This window comes from Gallus gallus, chromosome 1, assembly GCF_016699485.2.
Source record: "Gallus gallus isolate bGalGal1 chromosome 1, bGalGal1.mat.broiler.GRCg7b, whole genome shotgun sequence".
NCBI classification, from domain to species: Eukaryota; Metazoa; Chordata; class Aves; order Galliformes; family Phasianidae; genus Gallus; species Gallus gallus.
The window spans coordinates 194,549,397-194,574,553 of NC_052532.1; the positions used below are offsets into that span (position 1 = coordinate 194,549,397).

The 25,157-nt window shown below is 47.8% G+C and overlaps 1 protein-coding gene across 2 annotated transcripts in view; it reads right to left on the reverse strand.

The window, feature by feature from the left end:
- PGM2L1 (phosphoglucomutase 2 like 1) overlaps positions 1–25,157 on the reverse strand; it is a 39,332-nt gene that overhangs the window by 7,102 nt on the left and 7,073 nt on the right. Inside the window, exons 2-12 of one of the 2 annotated variants that reach the window (XM_040659152.2) lie at positions 19,421–19,563; positions 17,267–17,434; positions 11,236–11,342; positions 8,931–9,015; positions 8,512–8,595; positions 6,749–6,942; positions 4,784–4,973; positions 4,451–4,545; positions 3,474–3,654; positions 1,241–1,334; positions 389–518 (exon numbers count right to left, since the gene is read on the reverse strand). In XM_040659152.2, coding sequence (XP_040515086.1) covers positions 389–518; positions 1,241–1,334; positions 3,474–3,654; positions 4,451–4,545; positions 4,784–4,973; positions 6,749–6,942; positions 8,512–8,595; positions 8,931–9,015; positions 11,236–11,342; positions 17,267–17,434; positions 19,421–19,477 — 1,385 coding nt within the window. In that variant the 5' untranslated portion in view covers positions 19,478–19,563. The remainder of the gene's footprint in view (positions 1–388; positions 519–1,240; positions 1,335–3,473; positions 3,655–4,450; positions 4,546–4,783; positions 4,974–6,748; positions 6,943–8,511; positions 8,596–8,930; positions 9,016–11,235; positions 11,343–17,266; positions 17,435–19,420; positions 19,564–25,157) is intronic. The other variant, XM_001233128.7, reaches the window with a different exon arrangement.

Genomic DNA, 25,157 nt, shown 5'->3' on the forward strand with positions numbered 1-25,157 from the left:
CACTTCTCGCAGCTGTGGAACACATATTTATAAGCAGATTTTTGGAGTCTGAAGCAGATTTGATTGCATTACTCAAAACATCTCGCAGCTCTCTTTACATTCAAGGAAGGGTTTCAGTTCCAAAGGAATAAAAGCCAGTGGTTTAGAACAGGACAGAATAGTTCAGTTGGAAGGGACCTGCAATGACCATCAGCCACTTTAGGGGTAGGCAGATCAGTTAGAGCATATTGATAAGTGTACTGACAAAATGCCTCCTGCACACTGACAGGCACAGGGCATCAACCAGCCCTCTAGGAAGCCTGTTCCAATGTTCAACCACCCTCCCTGCAAAGAATTCTTTTCCTGAAGTCCAGCTTTGTCCAAAATATGAATGAAAAAGGCAACTTACGTCTCATACACCTCTGTGAGTTTCTGTGCTAGCGACAGGTTCTTGGTTTCCAGGTAGGCTGCCATTTCAGCTATGACCACAGCAGCGCTCACACCATCTTTATCCAACACCGAGGTGCCACACATGAAGCCTAGGGATAACAAAATGATTGTGGAATACAAAACTGGCACGCTATTACACTGATTTACATGAGTGAAATCATGTTACTGCTAATAAACATCAGTAAGATCTTCATTCCTTACTGTTGGAACTTTCTTGAATTCTATGGGAACTCGTATGGGCATAAATGCTCTTCAGTAAAGGCTTCATTTCCACATGCTATAGTGGATATGAATATGGTATCCTAAAAAGCTGCTCTTAATCCTGAAGAAGCAGAGAATTCCTATAGCTGAAACATTCACTGCACAGCTCTATACCAATGGGTGGTGCTGGCAAGACTGCCAAGGCCAACAGAGCACTCCAGGCTATGTCAGCAGGACTAGATGACCTTTAAAGGTCCCTTCCAACTCTAAGGATGCTATGATTCTATGATTCTATTCACATTAGGCAGCCAATACCTGCCCAGGATTTCCCTTTGGCTGCTTGTACGTAGTCTCTTAGGTTTTATTTTACCAGAGGGCAGTGCTGGGCTCCTGAAGGACCTGCTATATTGGTGCAATGCAGCAAGCCCTTGGGCCACCAAGTCCTCACAGAGAGGACCCATAAGACATTACATTGCTTAAGAACAGATCCTGTGCTTAACCTCAGCTAACAGGCTGTGAAACAACAGCAGTTCAGCAACCAAGACCACACTTCTTAGATACGTTCCCCCTGCACAGTTCCCAACAGCTGAAAGTGATATCCAAGACAAACCAATAGACTCTTCAAAGGCAAAGAGAACTTCTTTTCCGTTATCCAGGAGATCTTTCACTCTGCTTCCAATCCATTTGAAGCCAGGGAGTGTTTCCTGAAATAGGAAAAATAAAACAGATTGCACTGCATTCAAATTCTCCAGCACTCAGTTTCAAGTCGAGCAATAAAGTGCAGCTACTCCTCTTTCCACCTCCAGGAGGTCTCCTGGAATTGGAACCCTGTGTGTCAGACCTGGAAGTTCAGAAGAAAAAGGAGGCATCAGATTGAAAACGTGAGAGGGGGAGAAGAAAAGGGGATGGATTCAGGATTTTAGGGTCAATGGGAAAGTCTGACGCAGAGCCAACACACTAAAGCTAAAGGATGCTTTTCTTGAACTCATTTTCCTGAATTTGCATCTCAATAATGGATCAACAGAATAGAGGTGGTAAAGACAACCATTAGACAAGTCTGGGATTCTGCTCAGAATATGAATCTAAGACAAAGTGTCAGATGAGTACTGCACTGGAGCTGAATGTGGAGCCGAGGAATAAGTGTGCTTGAGAGACTCTGGTTCTCTCTGAGATAAGAGATTTTGCTTCCTGAAGTGCTTACCTGATGAGACAATCATAGAAAGCAAATGTTACAGACGTTATAAGCAGTGGTTTTGGGTGATGGGAGGGAAAAGTGCAGCCCGTGTTCGTCTTCTTACAGTTGGGTGGATGATCTTGGAGGTCTTTTCCAACCTTAGAGGCTCTATGGTTCTATGAATCACACTAAAGCAGTCAGCATTTTAGCAGCTGATCTTGGAGAAAAGGAAGGCACAGAGAAGGGAAGCTTTCAGAGAGACCACAGACTTCTATAAATCTCTACCTGTTTTCCAGGCAAATTTTCAAGAAAAATATATAGACGTGAACAGTATTTAGTGAGATAATGAAATTCACTACAAGGCTGCAGAACTCAAACACATCCTTAATGGAAGAACATGAAAGATCATAATGGAAGAGCTCCTCTGTTACAACCTGAAGTAGGGGAATGGTTTTAAACTGAGACAGGGGAGGTTTAGGTTGGATATGAGGAGGAAGTTTTTCCCCCAGAGGGTGGTGACGCACTGAACAGGTTGCCCAAGGAGGCTGTGGATGCCCCATCCCTGCAGGCATTCGAGGCCAGGCTGGATGTGGCTCTGGGCAGCCTGGGCTGCTGGTTGGTGACCCTGCACACAGCAGGAGGTTGGAACTGAATGAGCACCGTGGTCCTTTGCAACCCAGGCCATTCTATCATTCTATGATTCAGTGATTACAACCTACCCATGATTGGTGCACCTACAAGAACACCGTGCTACCTTTAACGGTTTGTTACCATTCCATCAAATAGCATTTCATTTCTGTAGCAAAAACATCAAGTTGCACATGCTCATCTCCAGAATTTGTCTATAGGAGAAGAACCAAGACGAAAGCATTTAGTGATATGTAATTAATTAAAGATCTGTGTCACTTCTTTCAGCCTACTTGCAGATTTTGCATAAATTGATACCACAAAATGATACCACTGTAATTCACACTGAGAAACTGCTCAGTGCAAATGGTATCCTGGGAACCATCAGAAGAGGGGTGGCCAGCAGGGACAGGGAGGGGATCGTCCCTCTCTACTCTGCCCTCGTGAGGCCCCATCTGCAGTACTGCGTCCAGGTCTGGGGCCCCCAATACAACAAAGACAGGGAGCTGTTGGAGAGGGTCCAGAGGAGGCCACAAAGATGCTCAGAGGGCTGCAGCACCTCCCCTACAAAGACAGGCTGAGGGAGCTGGGCTTGTTGAGCCTGGAGAAGAGAAGGCTGCGGGGTGACCTCAGTGCAGCCTTCCAGGACCTAAAGGGAGCCTACGAACAGGAGGGGAGGCAACTCTTTGAGAGGGGAGATAAGAGCAGGACAAGGGGAAATGGTTTGAAGCTGAAGGAGGGCAGATTGAGGTTGGATGTGAGGGGGAAGTTGTTGACAGAGAGAGTGGGGAGGTGCTGGAACAGCTGCCCACAGAGGCTGTGGATGCCCCGTCCATCCGTGGAGGTGTTGAAGGCCAGGTTGGATGGGGCCCTGGGCAGCCTGGGCTGGTCTGAAATGTGGAGGTTGGTGGCCCTGTGTGTGGTGGGGGGTTGGAGCTTCATGATCCTTGGGGTCCCTTCCAATCCAAGCCATTCTGTGATTCCCATGATTCTACGATCAGGTTTTACTCTGCAAGATGACATCAGCAAAACCCCCACTTACTTCAAAGTTGAATCCTTCTTTAAGTGCAATTGCTCTCAAAATTTTCGAGGAAACCGTGGTCGCCAGCATGTAAACATTCTTCACATCAGCATCTTTGGAGCAGTTTTCCTTCCAGCGAGAAAACATCCACCACCCAAACAACGCCGCCAGCTCGTTGCCAGTGAATACCTTCCAGCAGCCACTGCAGACAGCACAGAAAAGAGCTCTTTCAGGTTCCCCAGGAGGATTCAAGCAGGAGGAGACATGTTCTGCAGTCACTGGAACAACAGGAGTCTGAGCACACTACTGACAAGCTGCTCTATACAAAGCCACCCTACCAAGAGGACTCCACATTTCTCACATCTCAATGATTAACAAGCCCAGTGCATTCTGCTAGCAAGCAAAGGTACCCATTTAGTTACCTCACTGTCAACTTCCCAGCAGCTTAGGATCTTATAATTTATCAGAAGTATAGCAATCTCTATGGTCTACACACTGCAGTCAGACACTGCCTGCACAATAGGAAATCACTACTTACACAATTAGTAGAATTTTGGCCTGTTAGTGGAAGAAAAATAATTTCTATTCAACATAAAGAAGGCAGGAAGCATAAAACGACACCACAACAGCTAGCTGTCCGAAGGCAGCATTTATTTGCCTAGTCTAGGAGAGAAAAGTAGATGTGAGGGTGGTGATGCACTGAACAGGTTGCCCAAGGAGGCTGTGGATGCCCCATCCCTGCAGGCATTCAAGGCCAGGCTGGATGTGGCTCTGGGCAGCCTGGGCTGCTGGTTGGCGACCCTGCACATAGCAGGGGGTTGGAACTGGATGAGCATTGTGGTCCTTTGCAACCCAGGCCATTCTATGATTCTATGAAAATACCCACAGAGCTAAGTCCCAACAGGAAGGTGTGCCTTTAAGGTGCGTGTCTTTGGGGCACAGCAATTTTCACAGCCTGTTCTCCATGGAGAGATAAACCAGAAGGTCCCATTACTTACTTCTGCTGCTCTGCCACCGCCAGTCTGTCTGCATCAGGATCAGTGGCCACGACTACTTTAGCATTTTCCCTCTCTGCAAGCCTCAGTGACAACTCCTAGTGGGAGAAGACGGAGGGGAAAAAAACCACAAAACCAAATAAATGCATTATTGCTCTTAAGTTACACATAACATGCAGAAAAAAACCCAACATCTCACACAGATGGCTCGATGAGTTTAACACAGCTCAAAGCCAGGTACTCTTCGTGCCTTCCCCAATTCGTTTTTCATCAGAGTATCTTATTTAAATGAAGGAAAGTCCACAAGAACACATAAATGAGACAAAGCAGAAATACCAGCACAGATTCTCCTTCTTCGGGATTTGGGCATTTGACAGTAGAGAAGTCTGGATCTGGATCTTTCTGTTCAGGTACGGGAATGGGAGGTTGAAAGCCAAATGCCTTGAAAGCCCATTGCACGTAGTCATGTCCAACTCCATGAAATGAGGTATGAACAAACTTCAAGTTTGTTTGCATGTTTAGCTCCCTGATAAGGAAAGAAGAAATTCAGTAAGACTGCAGTTACTTTACAAGACTACTTTTATGTAGGAAAGCACAAGCTAAAGAAAAGGCAGTTACACCTGATCCTATTTGGCTCGTTTCTGCAATAATTTCAGTGAAAGAATGAGTTTTGCTAGAAACTGCTGGTTTTGAGTTTCTCATCCTGTAATACAAGATATTTGTTTGGCAAATGTTTGTTGTGGTCAATGGAGTTAAATCCAATTGGCAGCCAGTCACCGGCGGTGTCCCCCAGGGCTCGTTACTGGGGCTGCCTCTATTTAACATCTTTATTAATGATCTTGATGAGGGGATTGAGTGCACCCTCAGTAAGTTTGCAGATGACACCAAGTTGGGAGGGAGCGTTGACCTGCCTGAGGGGAGAAAGGCACTACAGAGGGATCTGGATAGACTGGATCAGTGGGCTAAGGTTGACTGTATGAGTTTCAATAGGGCCAAGTGTCAGGTCCTGTATTTTGGTCACAAAAACCCCAGGTAACCCTACAGGCCTGGGGAGGAGTGGCTGGAGAGCTGCCTGATGGAAAGGGACCTTGGTGTACTGATGGACAGTCGGCTGAATATGAGCCAGCAGTGTGCCCAGGTGGCCAAGAAGGCCAATGGCATCCTGGCTTGGATCAGGAATGGTGTGGTGAGCAGGACTAGGGAAGTCATCCTGCCCTGTACTCAGCATTGGTGAGGCCTCACCTTAAGTACTGTGTTCAGTTTTGGGCACCTCAGTACAGAAAGGACTTTGAGGTGCTGGAGCAGGTCCAAAGAAGGGCAACAAGGCTTGTAAAGGGCTTGGAGAATATGCCCAATGAAGAGAGACTGAAGGAACTGGGGCTGTTTGGTCTGGGGAAGAGGAGGCTGAGGGGAGACCTTATTGCTCTCTTCAAATACCTGAAAGGTGATTGCAATGGCAGCGGGGTTGGTCTCTTCTCACTGCTGGCAGGTGACAGGACGAGCAGAAATGGCCTCAAGTTGTGCCAGAGGAGGTTTAGGCTGGCTATCAGGAAACACTTCTTTACAGAAAGGGTTGTTAAGCACTGGAATAGGATCCCCAGGGAGGTGGTTGAGCCACCATGCTTGGATGTGCTTAAAAACCTTTTGGATGTGGTGCTCAGGGACATGGTTTAGCAGAGGGCTGTTACAGTTAGGGTAGTTTGGTTAGGTAGTGGTTGGACTCGATGATCTTTAAGGTCTTTTCCAACTTGAGCAATTCTATGATTCTATGATATTTACCTACTGCTGAGCTGGGCTGAACCAACAGCTTCTGCATCAAACTCCTTCCACCATCCTGAAGATCTTACTCCAGCTCTATCTCATCCTCATCCTCCTCCTCTTACTCACTTCTGTCCCAACTAACATTTAAACTTATCCATCCCATTCCACTCCATGCACCTTTACTCTGAATCACTGCATTTTCTTCAGAACCCTTTGAGCATTAAATAAAACGGTTCACAGTGGGGTGAATTATTGTAGCCTCGTGTTCCAAGGCATTGACCAGACTCATGCCTGAAGCTGGGTGCTTTACTGTCCTCAAGTAGGGTTCAGGCCTAAAGAAGACGACCTTTTAACGTAGTGACACATCAGGGAAGGGATGGGGTGAGACAGAATGGGGGCTGCAGATTCCTCCCAGCAGGAGGAGGACAGGACAACGGCCTCAGGCAGGCAGTGATGTTAGTGGCAGATCAGAGCACTCAGCTTCTGCAAACCACAAAGACTTAAAACCATCATTTAAGAGCACTTCGTTTCATACTACACCTGTGGTAACAGATCTTTTTCAGATCCTCCATATAGGAGTCACAAATTTTCTTCAGAGGATCCTGCCTAAGAGGACTGGTGTCTACGAGGTTCTCGTTCCAGGAGCCATTCCATGGTTCAACACACTCTTCTATGCATTTTATGATTTCCTTATCGTGAGGGGATTTGATCTGAGCTCCATTTTCCCAATAAACCTGGTAGGAGTTTAAGGAAAAGATGACACGGTTTATTTACAAAGACTACTGACTTCACAAATACTCTTAGCTATAGGATTCCACACACTGCCTGCTTCAGACTGGCCCAATTCTCAACTCGTTTAGAATCCTGCAGTCACAAAACAATATTTTTTAAACAAAATGATCTTTTTTTTTCAGACAAAGTTGCTCAGTTGCTATGACTGAAATCATCGGGGCACGAGAAATTGAGACTGGGAAAGCCACCCTGCTGCACAAAGTGTAGCAGAATGGAAGCACTGCCTTCTGCACAGCCTGCCATTCCTTCAGGGAAAGCAGCACAACTTGTTTCTGAGGTCAAAGCAGAACAGATAAGCACTGTGCCAAGGTGCATTTTTCCCATAACTGAACAACTGTAATCTTTCAGATAGAAATGCTACCAAACCTGAGCTAAAAAAAAAAGCCATTGTTGCAGATTGATTCAGATGCCTGTTTTCCTATAGTTTGTTTCCAACAGCATGGCTGCCTTCTCTGTGCAGACTTTCTACTCAGACCATCCTGTCCCTTTTTGATGGTACTCATTATCTCCTAAAGCACAATCTTGTCAAGCTGTCCAAAGCCTTCACAAGTTGCTGAAATGACGGGTGATATATTGAACATGAAACAGTTTTTGTGAAAGACTAGAAAAACAAAAAGGGAAAATACTTTGCCTCTAAAGACAGAGACATGATAAGCTAAATAAGCTCAATAAGCTCAATAAGCTAACTGCTAACTGCTTGGAAAACTGTCATTGCTTGTTACATCCAAGCAATGCAAATACTGAAGTAGACACAGGACACGTGCAGTGTAGTCACCTGCAGGAGCTCTCTGTACACAGTCAGACTGGCTTTCCTATCATTGCCATTCCTCACCAAGCTGCTACTGAGCTCCCAGAAGGCTGATTTTAATTAAAGTTTAGAATTCAGTTCAGATTCTTTAAACGCTAAGCAATGAAGTAATGTGCTGTTTGTTATGATGGGTGTTTTACTGTTCCAGGCTTTCAGAATGAAGCCACCTACCTGTCTCTCACTGCCCAGGTAACACAGTCTTGCAGGGAGCACACAGATCTTTATTAATCAGCAATTAACTGCTGTCACCTGCTGTGTTTGGACATGGTTAATGGGCATGGTGGGGACGGGTTGACAGTTGGACTTGATGATCTTAGTGATCTTTTCCAACCTTAAAGATTCCATGACTCTGATTCCCATAACTTCTAGCTCTGTTTTAAATTTGTTTTTAAACCTATGAGATGACCAGATAATAAAGGGCTGAAGCATTCTCCCAGCTGCTGATCTGACTCTATGCAATGTCACAATGCATTTGAGTTCAAGACACACAGGCTGTGTGCTCTTTATCTCTAGTCTGAGATGAAAATGTGTGTCACTCAGAAGGTTACAGGAGGATATGTTACTTGGAATCACATTTCCTTCTAATGTGCACACACAAATACTTCAGAAGAAGCCAAGATTCCCCCCAGCACATGGAAGACACGCAGGTAATATGGAAAGCAGCTGGCTGCAGTGTGCTACAAGCTTCAGGGCTAAGCCTTACCTTGTACCCATTGTCCTCCTTCCTGTTGTGGGATGCTGTGATCATTACACCAGCGACAGCTTTGAGCTGCTGAACAGCATAGGGCTAAAAAAGAAACCCAGAAGTGGTGACTTACCCAAGCATTCTGCAGCTGGCAGAAGGATGGTATGTTATTAGGACAGTTATGAGGATGCTACAGGAGCAACAGCTCAACATTCACCAGCTTATTTGAAAAGTATATAAACAAATGCTCATCAATCAGCTCTCTGAAGCTGGTAACAGAGAGAAAGCTTCTTCAGAACAGTGCTGTTTTGTTGCACGGCAACGTTATTCCCAACTCCATAAACACCAATGTGAAATTACCAACTAAAGAAAGCCTCCGTTTGGGTTAGTCCAGTACTGAGAAAGAAAAAGAAAGTGAAAAGAAGACCACGACTCACCACGAAGGGCGTAGGGACATATGTTGAAAAGAAGTATACAGGTACATCTTTAGCCAGCAGGACTGCTGCAGTGAGCTTTGCAAGTCTACCAACATGAAGCAGAAAATATTCAGTCAACCCAACTCCCACGACAATCCAACAGCCACAGGGCATTACTTTCATTTTCATTTTGCTTGTTCCTTAAATCCTTGTACTGTTTTGTTTTGTTTTCCCTTACATTTCATGCAGTCAGTGTAATCATTTCTGGGCTGTAGAATTGGACAGGGCACTTTCATTTGCTGTTTGAAGGGCATAAGGCACTTCAGTCATGTGCATAAGGCAATAATATCAAGAACAGATACAGAGCCCTCCAGTGTGGAGCTTGTCCTTAATTCAAGGACCAAAGTGAGCTCCCAAAACCATGGAAGTGCCAAATCCAGAAACAGAATCAGTATTTTTAAACCTTGCCTTTGTATTAACATCCTCCTCCCAGGAAGCAGGGAAACTCATTCTCTTTTACAGAGCAGTTTGATACGAAGCTGCTCTTTTCAAGGCAGCTCAGAAATGAACAACAGGAACTCTTGCTCAGAGGGAAAACCAATGAGAGGTTAAATAACGTCTTCTTTGCTCACTTATTTTTACAAACAAGCATTAACCATTGCTTCAACACCTTCCCACGACGAGTGTATATTTCAGGTACTCAGAATTTCACTATAGCTTTCTACCAAATGTAACCTGATATCACAGAAAAGAATTTGAGAGCTCAGCTTCTAGCTGAATGCACTGAAATTTTGCTCCTGTAACACAATAGCTTACATCAACTTAATTACGGGATACCATCAGGAGAGCTGCCAGCTCCTTTGATATTGGAAATGATGCAAGAAAGGCACAGCACCACTCACACAGCATGGGGTGAGCAGGTTGGTTGGACTGACAGCCCTCTTTTAGGGAGGTTCAGTTTGATTTTAGAACTATTGTAACTACATGTCAGCTCCAGGGGACGAAGGAAACACAACTGAGAAACGTTTGCTCCTTCAGCATGTGAAACATGGAGACTGTGCTGCATCAAGTCTGAATTCCATGTTGGTGAGGCTGAAAAGGAATGTTTTTAGCCATGCAGAGAAGGACCTGGGGGTCCTGGTGGGTGAAAAACTGAACGTGAGCCAGCAGTGTGCTCCTGCAGCTCAGAAAGCAAATGGTATCCTGGGCTCCATCAGCAGAGAGGTGGCCAGCAGGGACAGGGAGGGGATTGTCCCTCTCTGCTCTGCCCTCGTGAGGCCCCATCTGCAGTACTGCGTCCATGTCTGGGGTCCCCAATACAAGAAAGACAGGGAGCTGTTGGAGAGGGTCCAGAGGAGGGCCACAAAGATGCTCAGAGGGCTGCAGCACCTCCCCTACAAAGACAGGCTGAGGGAGCTGGGCTTGTTGAGCCTGGAGAAGAGAAGGCTGCAGGGTGACCTCAGTGCAGCCTTCCAGGACCTGAAGGGAGCCTACAAACAGGAGGGGAGGCAACTCTTTGAGAGGGGAGATAAGAGCAGGACAAGGGGAAATGGTTTGAAGCTGAAGGAGGGCAGACTGAGGTTGGATGTGAGGGGGAAGTTGTTGACAGAGAGAGTGGGGAGGTGCTGGAACAGCTGCCCAGAGAGGCTGTGGATGCCCCGTCCATCCGTGGAGGTGTTGAAGGCCACGTTGGATGGGGCCCTGGGCAGCCTGGGCTGGTCTGAAATGTGGAGGTTGGTGGTCCTGTGTGTGGTGGGGAGGTTGGAGCTTTGTGATCCTTGAGGTCCCTTCCAATCCAAGCCATTCTATGATTCTATGGTTTTCCTCATACTTCTACATTTTTAAACTGTACATAATCCAGGCAACCTAGATGACAGCCTTGCACGTGCAGAGCAGCAGGTATGCTTACAACCCTCATGCCAAAGCCTGCTGGATAACACACTGCATGTATCTAAAAGTCAAAAGGAAAGGTGGGGAGATGCAGGATGTGAGGGAATGGAAAACTCTTGGAAGACAGCTGCTTCTTGAAGAGCCACTGGATTCTGTGCTCTGTTATACCTTCACCTCCAAATCTCTCTCTGAGCTTAATAACCTTTTAATGTCTGCATAGTGTTCTTGTGCATTTAGACTGTAAGCTCTCTGGTGAAGAAACCAGGGTTCCTGGGATTACAAGGGCTCAGCCCATGCCTCTGTTCATTACTATTTAAATGGGCTAAGGGAGGGCAAAGCAAGCACACTTCATAACACAAAACTGTTCTGATGGGAGGGAATGCATTCAAAGCCACAATTACATTTCTAGTCTTGCAAATGTAATCAATACTCATACTTCTTACTGCTGCAGTTGCTGGTCACCTGACCTCGTGTGTCATATCCAACAACAAAGCCTCTCTGCTTAAAGTCTGAAAAACATCTCTCAAGATACTTGTAGATGCCCTGGAAGGAAAAAAAAAAAGAGAGAAAAAAAGGAAGAATTAGTTCTGGTGTCAGATATTTAAACATTAAAGATGTTTACATAAACACTGAAGATGTTTTTCACATACAGAGTAATGTCAGTAGAAAATACAGCTCAGCAACAACAGCGATATCCTTGTTTCCACTCTGCAGCTTCTCGTATTCAAACCATCTTTTTAAAGACCCAATTGAGAAAAATACATTATTTTTTTTTTCTAAATCCATCCACTCAGACTGCAAGGACAGTGTTGGTCAATGCCTGTCTTTAGCCCTGGGCTCCCAGCACAAGTCAGGCATCTCTTCAGCACCAAATGCTCATCCTACGCATCTAACCTTGCATTAAAAGGATGCTTCCTCCTTACCCACTGTTTCAAAAGAAGTTTACTGCTGTTGACCTACCCCATTGAAGTCACTCACTGGCATACACTGTAGTACAAACACAAGTTGTCTTGTCTCCTGTACACCACAGCAGAGCATTCCCAATGGCAGTTTATCAGAGAAGACATTGGGGGTGAGTAGATGGAGGAAGTATTACGCATAACTGCATTAAAAGCAATTCTTTGATGTGTCTTTCTGTAGATCTGACTTGGTACTACCAGCAAGCCATAAGTCAGGAACCTAGACTGACTTCAGCACAGGAAGGACGTGGAGCTCTTGGAGCAGGTCCAGAGGAGGGCCACTAAGATGGTCAGAGGACTGGAGCAGCTCTCCTATGAGGAAAGGTTGAGGGAACTGGGCTTGTTTAGCTTGGAGAAGAGAAGGCTGTGGGGAGACCTCATTGTGGACTTCCAGTACTTGAAGGGAGCGTATAAACAGGAGGGGGAATGGCTGTTTACAAGGGTGGACAGTGATAGGACAAGGGGGAATGGTCTTAAACTGAGACAGGGGAGGTTTAGGTTGGATATGAGGAGGAAGTTTTTCACTCCCAGAGGGTGGTGACGCACTGAACAGGTTGCCCAAGGAGGCTGTGGATGCCCCATCCCTGCAGGCATTCAAGGCCAGGCTGGATGTGGCTCTGGGCAGCCTGGGCTGCTGGTTGGCGACCCTGCACATAGCAGGGGGTTGGAACTGGATGAGCATTGTGGGCCTTTTCAACCCAGGCCATTCTGTCATTCTATGATTCTAGGCATTAAACTTGGTTTAGCTGAATTCTTTTAAGGTTATGCAGCAAGGAAAGGACTTGAAGCACTGACACATGGACACGAATACCTCTTCAGAGAACCATTTCAGCCACAGCCGTAGGGTTACTGCAGAGGGATGCACAGAGAAACACTTCAGTAAATTATCTGAATCCTGATGAAACTGGATGCTGGCTCATGGCACGAGGTCACCTTCGCACCATCCCAACAACTTCAAGATCTTTCACTCGTGGTTGTAAAGAGATATGAGGCAGGGGAATGGGAAGAATGTGCTCACGTTTGGCTGGAATGGACTGAGCATGACAGAGGGAGACGAGCCTGAGGTTTCTTAGCAGAAGGTCCTTGTTTGGCTAGTAGAATCCCGATGTCAGGGCACAATGCAGAGTGTATCCTGAACTCGTTCCTCAAACCCCAGGAAATTGCACAAGAGAGCCAAGGTTTACAAAGGAAGCAGCACCATGTGACATGAACTGGAACTGCATAGAAACAGGGAACCAACAGGGACAGGATTGGCCTAAGCCAAGGTAAGCACAGACAGATCATAGAATCATAGAATCATAGAATGACAGAATGCCCTGGGTTGAAAAGGACCACAATGCTCATCCAGTTCCAACCCCCTGCTGTGTGCAGGGTCGCCAATCAGCAGCCCAGGCTGCCCAGAGCCACATCCAGCCTGGCCTTGACTGCCTGCAGGGATGGGGCATCCACAGCCTCCTTGGGCAAAGGATGCTCCCATCCACATGGGAGCACAGAAAGGCACAGAACTCTGTTTGTAAAAGTAAGACCATCCACTGAACCCTCTCTTCTGGCAGACTCAGCATCTCCAGGATTCCACACATCAAATTCCTTCCTCACCCTCACGTCCAAATGATGAACACTTGGATGTTAAACAGGACAGAGATGTAGGCTTTATGCATAGGTTATGTCCCTACAACCTTCAGAAGAATCAGAAGCAGCTCCTGGGTATCTGTGCCCTTCTGTATCCAACTTTCCATGGCATCAACATAACCATGCCAATGAAGAACACAGCATGTGCTTAAGCATGCATCTTAACAAAGGTTTGTTTTAACTTAAGGAAGTATTTTCACTACACCCATGTCTAAGGTGTAATGAATGTCTAAGATGTAATTCTAATAGACCTATTTGAATGGTGTGTAGTAGTTAAGGACAGATTTAGAGACAGTGCTGCCCATTTTCAGGTAAGGTCCTACAAAACTCTCGTAGCATCATTAGCTTCTGAAATAAGAGAGCCAGAAGCACTCAATTGTACAGATTAAGTCTAATGCAATTTACTTCAGAAATAAGTTTGTATCTGCTCCCCTGATTGCTTTTTCTAACCTGATAAGTGGCTTTGATACACAACTTAAAACAGAAGGTGTGCAGAGGGAGCAAATGAACCCCAGCCATCTTTTCCCTTTCAGAAGCAACGAAGGCCCAAGAAACTGAACTTGCAAACAGACTCCCTGCTGACCAAAGCCAAGCTTTCTGCTTTCTGCCAAGAGTGCTTATCAGTTGGCCAGCTGAGCCAAGCCCAGACACGCTTCCATGAGCCCCAGCAAACAAAGGCAGCATGCAGACCTCAGGAGCTCAGAGTGTGAGCAGCTCCAAACTCAGCAGGCTGCACTGGCTGAAGAGTGGGGTGACAGCTCTTCATTCCTCTGCACTAGCAAGATGTTGGCTCTGCTCCTAAAGAATCACAGAGTGGCTTGGGTTGGGTTGGAAGGGACCTCAAAGATCATCTAATTTCAACCCCCTGCTGTGGACAGGATCGCCAACCATTAAATCAAGCACCTGATCAGGTTGTCCAGGGCCCCATCCAACCTGGTCTTGAGCACCTCCAGCAATGGGGTATCCACAGCTTCTGTTGTATCAACTGCACCACTCCACTCAGTGTCATCTGCAAACGTGCTGATGCCAGAACTGAAGGAAGCATCGCTCTAAAATGCCCAGTTTAGATGCTAGAAACCTAAAGCAAACTTTGTTAGACCTCGGATGAAACCAAAAAGACCAAACAGTCAGATATAAGGTCAGGCTTCAAACTCTGGTGAGCTCCAGCACGATGCTTCTCTCCTTGGGAAACTACAAAGAGCTCTTGGAATTTGGTTTCACCTCAGAAGCTTGGGCTGCAGGTGTACAAGTCAGCCACCAGCAGTGCCAGCAGCTTTAACAGAGTCCTGCCTGCTCCAAGCCTTCGTAACTCTTTGCACTGAGCCAAGAGAAAACAAATTATTTCAGCCCTATCCGTGAAGGTCTGATTTCAGAGCATTAACCTGCACAGACAGAGCTATATAAAAATGTTTAAGTTCTGAGTATTACAGTAAAAGACTTTAGTAACCCTTAATAAATCATGTAATAGAACCCTTTGGTGTTCATGTTCGTGGCTGAAGTGCCATTTACCAACAAAACAGCTGACAGAGCAGACAAGTTTCAACAGGTTTATCCTAATGAGAACTTTCTATTGATATTCTGAGAATAATAAATGGTGGCAAATATATCAGTTTGTTTTATTTTCAATCCTCGAGAATAAGGACATGAAGTATATTTAACACACACAGTCCAAACCCGTTTGTATTTTCTATGTTCATAAGGAAGGGAAATGCAGAGCATCCATTTGCTGACTCATGCTATTTGTTTTCAGAAGGATTTAACACTTCTCTTTCCTTGCTTCCTACCACCTCCACTAGGCTGGCAGAAAGCTGTAATTTACATACTAGGAACCCAGCTGCTTTGTGCTTAACATTTGCACGTGCTTTATGGTGCTAAGAGTGACTATCGATGTCAGGAATGATAACACAGCATGATTACAATCCTGGATAAATCACTACTCAGCCTCCTGTTAGACATGCTTAAGATCAGAGCAATGACAGATCTACTTGAAATGTATTCTCAATTAATTTCTTGTGTAGCTTACTACTGGAGATTAAGCATTTAATCAACCTGTTTGAGGGAAAAAAGGGACAGAGCAACACATCAACTGAGGTGGGTCCCAGTACTGTACAGTGAGTAAACTGAAGAACAAAACCACTATGGGACAGCAAGATGGAGAAGGAGCATGGAGCACTTCTGATCAGTAACCAAATCAACATCAGCTGTTCCTTCCCAAGGTGTTTACTGAAAAGGTGGAGAAAGAAGTCAACAAGGGACCAAGCTCTTGGAGAAAGAATATATCACCTGCTATGAGCAAAACACTGTTGTAAAGAACAGCAGAGACAATAAAGCCCTACATTAATCCAGATGTTGATTTATTTGGACATTCAAACGTTGCTTAAAAAAGTAGAAGGGAGGGAATTGGAGAAATCTGATCATTTTCCACTCCTCTTTTGGCCTTCAAGACCAAAATCAACACAGAGAAAAAAGAAGGGTAAAAGGCACTGAAAGAACAAGTCCAGAGGGCTGGTTGCTATTAGCTTAAACAGCTAGTCTTGGTTGTCAGTCAGCTTAAAGAGCTAGTCCTAATAGCCAAAACTGGTTCAAGGGAAAGATGTGTTAGCAATGAGGAGCCCCTGCCACCAGTGTTCACAACCTCCATGACTCTACAGCTCCTCAATTCCATGTACCAGCTCTTGTGCCCTTCTAACATACACCATGGAGCCTCATCACTATGACAGAAGGAAATTAAGACTAAAGCCTCCGTGTCCAAAACTTTACCCCATCCCATAAGACCCTTTCTAGCAGCAGTGCATTCCTCAAACCCAATGCACAACTACCCAAATGGCAGTCAAGTTCCAAGATCTCTGCAATACTCGTATCAAGAAGTCCATCACAAAACACTCTACTCCAAACTTTGAAGATCAACATCTGTTTACAATGGTTTCTTATCAAAATATTCTATGATTTTATCTCTAACCCAAGTATAAATATTAAATCATAGGTAAGCCATGAAGCATCAGCTTCTTTGATGCAGGATGTAACACCAGGTTTGCAGTCTGAGGTTCAGTCCACTCCAACTCATTGACTTCTCTGTTTTAAAACAAGAGCTAAAGACAAAGCTACAGTTATGCAGAGGCACTTAACCACACTATCCAAAGCCACTGCAAACAACGCTATCAACTGCTGTTACTGGAAGGCCATCCCAGAAGTTAAGCAGTTTACAACAGATGTTCTTCGCAGTCAGCCTATATTTGCTTTTTTATCTTACTCCCTGCTTGTTCTCCTAATAAAACTGGCTATTTGTTTTGTGTCCTCGTTCACAACTTTGGCTAAAAAGCAAAGGCTTGTGGGACTGGGGGTGGTTTTGCTCTTGGGGTTGGTTTTCTTCCGTTTTTATTGGTTTTGGTGGTGGTCTTTTTGCATAATACAAACAGTTCTCATGACAGCCAATGATCTCCAGCTTCAGAGCAGAGTAATAGAATTCACCTAGATTCCAGCTGAAGTGATTCTATGCAAGGATGCCCAGTTGCTGGAACAGCTGTCCAGAGAGGCTGTGGATGCCCCATCCATCCCTGGAGGTGTTCAAGGCCAGGTTGGATGGGGCCCTAGGCAGCCTGGTCTAGTATTAGATATGGAGGTTGGTGGCCCTGCTTGAGGCAGGGGGGGTTGGAGCTTCATGATCCTTGAGGCCCCTTCCAACCCAAGCCATTCTATGACTGAATGATGACATGATTAAACCAGTTCAAGCTACTTCATTTTTCCTCCAGTCCTAAAACTTTTGATGCTATCGCCGTACCGTTGAACGGCTCCATTTCACCTTCAGTTTATCTATCAGCAGAACAGTTACGACCCAAAAGTTTACTGTGAAGCCCTTCAGTTCTCTCCTCTGCAGCTCACCTGTGTTGACTGGATCACGGTGAGGTCGTTGATGTAGCAGAAGCCTGCTCCCATGGCAGAGCGGAGCCCGGCAGTCCCAAAGGTCAGCCTGCAGCAGAGGCGATCCCGCAGCTCCTTATGCTTTCCATTCTGCAGCAAGTTTTCAATCTGCTCTTTTGTTTTCTGGTTCTGCAAAAGACAATGGAAGGTTTGCATTTAGTACTCAAAATCAGGATCAGAATTATGCATACTGTTTTCAAGCAGTTTGTGGAGCTGCAGTGCAACAAGCCATAGAATCACAGAATGATAGAATGGCCTGGGTTGAAAAGGACCACAATGCTCATCCAGTTCCAACCCCCTGCTATGTGCAGGGTCGCCAACCAGCAGCCCAGGCTGCCCAGAGCCACATCCAGCCTGGCCTTGAATGCCTGCAGGGATGGGGCATCCACAGCCTCCTTGGGCAACCTGTTCCAGTGCAGAACGAGCATGCACTGCAAAGCTAGCTTGTACCACTTTTTTCTGTACCATCCTTATTTATATAAACATATAAATGCATATAAAAGTGTTACTCCATCAGAAGGGAAATGCCCCCTGCATTCTCCTAACAGCTGCCTTCACCACTCCGCAGGCGTGGATTATGGACTGCATTTGGGAGGGTCTCATGAACGCTGTCAGTCAAACACAAAGAATTAAAAACACACTTCCACAATTACTCCAAAGCTCAGAAAGAATGCATTTGTAAACAGAACGTGATACAACCACCAAGCAAAGACAGTTCTCCAAAGAAGACCTTGGTTTTATACAATCCGAAGAGAAACCAGAGTATGGAGAGAGGTTTTATTCGCCCTGCAGAGAAGGACCTGGGGGTCCTGGTGGGTGAAAAACTGAACGTGAGCCAGCAGTGTGCTCCTGCAGCTCGGAAAGCAAATGGCATACCGGGTTCTATCAGCAGAGGGGTGGCCAGCAGGGACAGGGAGGGGATTGTCCCTCTCTGCTCTGTTCTCCTGAGGCCCCATCTGCAGTACTGCGGCCAGGTCTGAGGTCCCCAATACAACAAAGGCAGGGAGCTGTTGGAGAGGGTCCAGAGGAGGGCCACAAAGATGCTCAGAGGGCTGCAGCACCTCCCCTACAAAGACAGGCTGAGGGAGCTGGGCTTGTTGAGCCTGGAGAAGAGAAGGCTGCGGGGTGACCTCAGTGCAGCCTTCCAGGACCTAAAGGGAGCCTACAAACAGGAGGGGAGGCAACTCTGAGAGGGGAGATAAGAGCAGGACAAGGGGAAATGGTTTGAAGCTGAAGGAGGGCAGACTGAGGTTGGATGTGAGGGGGAAGTTGTTGACAGAGAGAGTGGGGAGGTGCTGGAACAGCTGCCCAGAGAGGCTGTGGATGCCCCGTCCATCCGTGGAGGTGTTGAAGGCCAGGTTGGATGGGGCCCTGGGCAGCCTGGGCTGGTCTGAAATGTGGAGGTTGGTGGTCCTGTGTGTGGTGGGGGGGTTGGAGCTTCATGATTCTTGAGGTCCCTTCCAACCCAGGCCATTTTGTGACTCTGTGATTTATCTGTAAGAGCTAGCATCATGCTGATGGAAAAGTAAATTGTACTCCCAAAAGTGGTACCTGTACCAGTGAAACAACATTTTATTTGTTTGACTTTGGGAACATAAAGACAGCAGTTTCTTTATGCTTTGCACCGACATCCAGTGACATCCCACCCACCTATTCAGGGTAAAGAATTAAAAACAAAATACAATGTAAATGAGTGAGCTCAATACAAAGCAATACATGAAGCCTTGTGCCAGCAGGAAATGGGAGAGGATCTGAGGGAGGTCTCTATTTGCTATGCAGGGAGTTCCCCAGTTGCTGAAAGGGCTTCTGGTTCCAACCAGAGGGGCACAGACATCACACAGCAGGGCTGAGTGCTAAAAATGAACACTCGTGCATCCTGAGCCTCATCATCTGAATGCCACTGCCAAAAGGAATGGACACGTGAGAAGGAAAAGGTCGGCCAAGCACAGCAGGAAGAAGCAATGCTCATCCGACACTTGGCTATAGACATTAATTACACTTAGGAAGGAACGGCAGCTCTGTCAGCTGCACGTAGGGAGAGCACATTTACTACTGTTCACAGTTCAGCTGAGAGCGATCGGATCTCGCTCTGAAAGGCGTAATTCAAACATTTACCTTAAGGTCCACAAGGTAGGAAATGGCAATCTGCCATGGCAATTTCATGAGGCACATCGTGTTAGTTTAACAGCAGGGGGAACACCCACTGCTGATCACTGAAGTCTCCCCGTAGAGCATCTCTACAACTGTGCTGCTTCCAGCTGGAAAGAAGGGTTAAAAAAGGCAAATGGAATCCAAAAGGCAAGGGTGAAACCCCACTGGCATTTAAGACAGAGGTCAGGCAGCTGCAGAGCTGTGAGCAGGGCAGCAGCTCTGCACAGGGAGCAGCTCAGCAAGCCAAGCAAACCACTACTCACAGCACGGCTGTGCAAGGCCTGGAGGAAAGGAAAATCATGGGGTGCTGCTCAGGGGCACCCAGACAGAAAGGAAATGACTGATGGGAAGAGTTCGAGGCTAAAGTGCTCGAAACCCTCATCTCACACTGTCATAATGCAGTACGTAGCTCCACTTTAAAGACGTGAGGTGCTGGAACAGCTGCCCAAGCCATTCTGTGACTCTGTGAAATGAGGCAAGGTTAGCACCAAGCTCCGTTAGCTCAGAAACACCAACTTGGAAGGAGTGAAGTCCCCCCCATCGGCACTGGATGAGTGTCTGCAGCACTGTTCATTGCAACACAGAAACCACAGGGAGTTCCTTTGAGATTACCAAGTGCTTTATTTGGACATTCTTTTCTTAATATCCTTTAAAAAAAACAACAACAGCAAAACACATGGGTGCCCAAAAGTCCTTGTTTTTTAAGCACCAATAAGCTCTGCTGTTGCATACCGGAACAGACAAACCTCCATTCAGCTCGGAGCCCCTCAGGCCATGTGGCTGTATGGGGAGGGCAGAGGGAAGCTGCTCACAGCCCAGCAGCCACAGCAGGTCCCAGGGAAGGGACCTTGCTCTGATATGTGCTCAATTCCCAAAAACGAGCCTCCAGCTCTCCTATAGGTGATCGCTGGGGACTGCCCCAACACCAGCGTGTCAGGAGGAAGAATGATAAGAATGATTAGAAGAGGAATGATAAGACAGCAGGCTGTCTTGCAGCACAAAGGGCAGCCACCGAGGACCCATGTCCCCCACTCTGGTGGCTTTGGCAGGCTGTGACTGCTGTGATAGCACTGCATGCAGGGGCCTAAGCTCAGCACAGGGTGTGACATCTTGCAGAAGCAGCACTGAGTGTCCCCATCGAAGGGAGTGAGGGATCCCCCAGAGCCTCTGAGCCCCACTGCTGCCATTCAGAGGACACCTCACTGGTGGCAAAGCACGTGGCACAGAGCAGGGTGCTTCAAAACCATAGGGACCAACCTGCCAAAGGCAAAAAGGCAGCCCTAAGCCTGCACCCGCTGAGCACACAGGGCTGCAGACCTTTGCTGTTAGCAAAACAGCTCCCCAGGCACACGTGCATGGGGCAGAAGGCAGCAATCAAGAGGCAGCAGCCACTGCTGCTCCTGTTGCGGGTGGGGAAAGGTCCAGCACACAAGGAGGTGACAGATAAGGTGACGGCAGCAGGGAAGGGGAGGCTGACACCACCTGAACATGGCTGGGGCCAGAGAAGGGATAAGGAAGGAAAGAGATGCTTTTCGCTAGTGAAAGGGCTAGAGCTGAGTTTCTGAGCATGGCTCTTCTTTCTTTTTCCCCTTTCTCCTTCCTGCCTTATTTTCTCAGCCTTACACCTATATGTTAGACTCTTTTAGTATCCAGTATATCCTTGTATCCAAGGACAAAGTCTTTTACAGTGAGGGTGGTGAGGCACTGAACAGGTTGCCCAGAGATGTGGTGGGTGCTCCATCCCTGGAGACTTTCAAGGTGAGGCTGGACCAGGCCCTGGGCAACCTGATCTACCTGTGGTGTCCCTGTGCACTGCAGAGGAGTTGGACTGCATGGCCTTCAGAGGTTCTTTTCAACTCTAAGGTCTGTATGACTCTATGCTTGCACCACACATCCAGCCATAGAGGGGTTAGGGATAGCTCTCAGTGCCTGGGCTCTACTAAGCAGCAGGAGGGGATAGGAAGCACTAGTGGAGCAAAAAGGAATATCCCCATCCCTCCATCTCCCAGCTCTGCTCCCATTTACCCAGCCCAGCATGCTACCAGCACCCTCATGGTCAGGGCACACCCCTGGCTCCTGCCCAGCTTATCACCTTACCAGGAGCAGAGCCCAGTTTGCCTTGCTGTAGGGCTTCCTCCTGCCCCTGTAGCATTTAACCTCCCAGCTGGTCCATTCCCTTTGAACAAGCCTGCCCTCAACCAGGTGGCACCCAATGCCATGGCTGTGAGTGCCCTCAGGTATGTTCACCCACCATTTTGAGATGCCAATTTGCAAAGTGCTCTCGATTTGTAAACAGCTTTGAGGCTTGCAACTTGATAGGTGGGAAACGAAGAGGACCCAGAGCTCAGGCACTATTTGCTTATCCCATTTCAAGCTGCCTCTGCCAAGCATGGTCAGGGATTCTCACAGGGAGCAGGGCTCAGCACTACTAGCAGGCTAGCAGAGCTTCTCTGAGCTTCACATTTTCCTGCAAAGTCGTTGCACTAATATATAGACGTGGCAACACTGAAAACCAAGGGTTACTTTCTCATAAGATGTTGTCATCTGTGCCTCTGACTTCAGTTCTAGAGCTTCACATAACTTGCACTGCTGGTCCTATGGAATTAAGCTTAAGGTGGAATTAAGCAGTGGTTATACTTGGAGCAGAGAAAGGAGATGAGCCTGTTGGCAATGTGAGATGAGGTTCAGCAGCTACCTCCAAAGGTTTTCTGCCAGAATCAGATGTACAACTGAACTGCAGGGTCAGGTCCTGCAGCAGTTGAGATCCTGCAACTTCTTTTCCTGCAGCTCACCAGGATATGTAATCTGAAGGAACAAGAGAACGCAGGCGTAGGGGCATTAGCTAATTATTTCTTACTGCTTCTTTCTCTTCCAGCCACGTTAACAGAGTCAGGTTTCAAGGTGAGCATCCTGCCAAAATAACTGGCCATTTACAACTCCCGCAGCAATCGCTTTGGATCTGCAGACACTCTCTGCCCTGAAAGAAGGGAGGGATGAAAAATAAAGTCTCAAGCTTGCTTGCAATCCAGCAAATGCAGTTCCAAAGCCACCATAGCATCTCATTGCAGGACCTGCAACCCAGCAGGAATGCTGCACTGTAGCAGAGCTGAGTGCCCTGCACGTGTAACCGAAGAGCAGTAGTGGTACTTGAGACATCAAGATGCAGCCTCTACTTATACCTGTAGGCATTGTACTCCAGAGGTAGGTTTCCTATCATGTGACATTCCTTTGTGGCAGCTGACTGGAGGGACACTTACACCAACAGTTCACCCTGCTCTGCTTTGCTCCTAAATCCTCCCTTGAGGAGTCCCCAGTTCACTGTAGCAGTTATTTTTCCATCAGAGTTGAAGTCAGGTCGAAAGAACATAGTAGGTGCCCATCCGGAGCAAACAGTGGAACATTTTTGCTCCACGCACCCAACTGTCCACACCACCAAAACCACCAACCCACCAGCACTGTGCACTAACAAACACAATGAGATCCCAGGGCAGGCAGTAGCACGTCCTGTCCAACACTGCTTTGTGGGTGCACCCCTTGCTTGTGGGTGCTTCATCTTCCCTCAGGGGCTGCACCCAAGGCAGGACCTGGGCTGGCACTTCAGCATTCCTCTACAAAAAGATGCTCCTACAAGGAAAAAGATCTTGCATGCTGCCATCCAGGCTCCCCTCCTGTCACACCATGTGCCCTGGCACACAGAAACATGGCAGCTCATGGCAGCACTGTGCACATGGAAGAGGCTTAGCCCTGAAAACCAATGGTAAGCTGAGAACCCAATGGCCTTCATTGAGGAGATGCTCAAAAGCAATGAGACCCCTCTGCCACTCTCTGTTCCAAAACCACAGTTTCTCAAACAGCTCCTGAATGCCCTTCTGACCTGACATGCCTGTTATATGGCTGTTTGCACAGCCCATCCTACCCCAGGGCAAAGATGTGGGCTGGTGGACTTTGGGGGTAAGAAAGAACCTTATACAAAGGGCAACACTGGAACTGAAGGGTCACAGAGGCAGCAGTGGGTGGAAGATACAGAATATCTGAGAAGGAATTACTCTGTCTGCATCTGGAAAGGGACAGAGGCTGTCAAACCGCAGCAATGGGAGCAATGGCTGTGAACTTCATGCTCACATAGCCTGAGTACCAATGGGCACCAACTGAAGAACAACTCAGTGCTTTCTTTATTACATGCACGGCAGAAGGCAGCAGCCCCATCCCAGGCAGCACCAGCCCTGCTATGTCACAGCCACGTCACCAGGGCAGCCACCAGCTCCAGGAACCACCCTGCCGCTGGCACAGCCATGTCACAAGAGCACAGCACTGCTGGGGGCTGCGTTCCAGAGCCAGCTTGGTGTCACAGCAGCCTGGAATGCTGACCAGAAGGGCAGTGCCAGCCAGAGGTGGCTGCTGAGTACCCGAGTGAGCGAGGGCTGTGGGGGGCAGCAGCAGCCCATGGCCATGGATGGCGGCTGCTCCTCCTCTGCCTCACAGCCACACACACGGACAGGGACACAGCAGCACGGCGAGACGCTCCTGTGCTCACCCACGGGACAGATAAGTCACTCCCAACCCACACCCCACCTCACTCCGACAGGACCCTGGAAGCTCCCCAAGGACCCCCTGCCCTACCCCATTGTTTGCTGCTGCTTCCCTGAGCCGGGACCCCACTGTAGGAGCTGGCATCAGACCTGCTGATTGCAGTGGACCCTTCCAGACAGCCTTGGGGACACAGGCAGCCCCACATGGCCATGGCAATGACCGGTAGACCTGCAACCCGGTGAGCAGGGCTGTGCAGGGGAGGGCAGCACAGGGAAGCAGGGCAGGAGGCTGCTCCTTTCTTCCCTCCCCTCTGCCTTGCAGATGGACAGCCCAACACAAATGGCACCAGATGACCATAAGTGCTGCAGCTCAGCCCCCCAAACTGGTGTTCATGCCCTACAAAAAAGATAAGTCAGCCCCATACTGCAGCCAGTCGTGCTCCTACAGGACCATGGAAGCTCCCCAAGGTCCCCCTGGTCTTACCCCAAGCCTCTTACTCTGCTATGCTGAGTCCTGACCCCACTGTAGGTGCTGGCACCACACCAACTGATTGCAGTGGCCGTGTCAACGTGGCGTTGGTGACACAGTGAGCCCCAAATGGCCAAGGAAACCATTTTCAGACCAGCAACCTGGTGAGCAGTGCTGTGCAGGAGAGAGCAGCACAGGGAAGCAGGGCAGGAGGCTGCTCCTCTCGTCCATACCCTCTACTTTGCAGATAGGCATCAGCACTACGATGGAACCAGAGCAGGACACACGTCTGTCCTCAGCTCTCCATCTGCTCTCCATGCCACACAGGACAGATAAGACAGCCACAAAAAGTGCCCTTTCCAGGGATCCCAGCAGGTCCCCAAGATCCCCCTGCCCGCACCCCAAAGTTTGATACAGCTTTCCTGAGCACTGCCCCACTGCAGGTGCTGGCATCAGACCTGCTGATTGCAGTGGCCCCTACCGCACAGCCTTGGAGACACAGGCAGCCCCACATGGCCATGGCAATGGCTGGCAGACCTGCAACCCGGTGAGCAGTGCTGTGCAGGGGAGGGCAGCACAGGGAAGCAGGGCAGGAGGCTGCTCCTTTCTTCCCTCCCCTCTGCCTTGCAGATGGACAGCCCAACACAAATGGCACCAGGTGACCATAAGTGCTGCAGCTCAGCCCTCCAATCTGCTGTACATG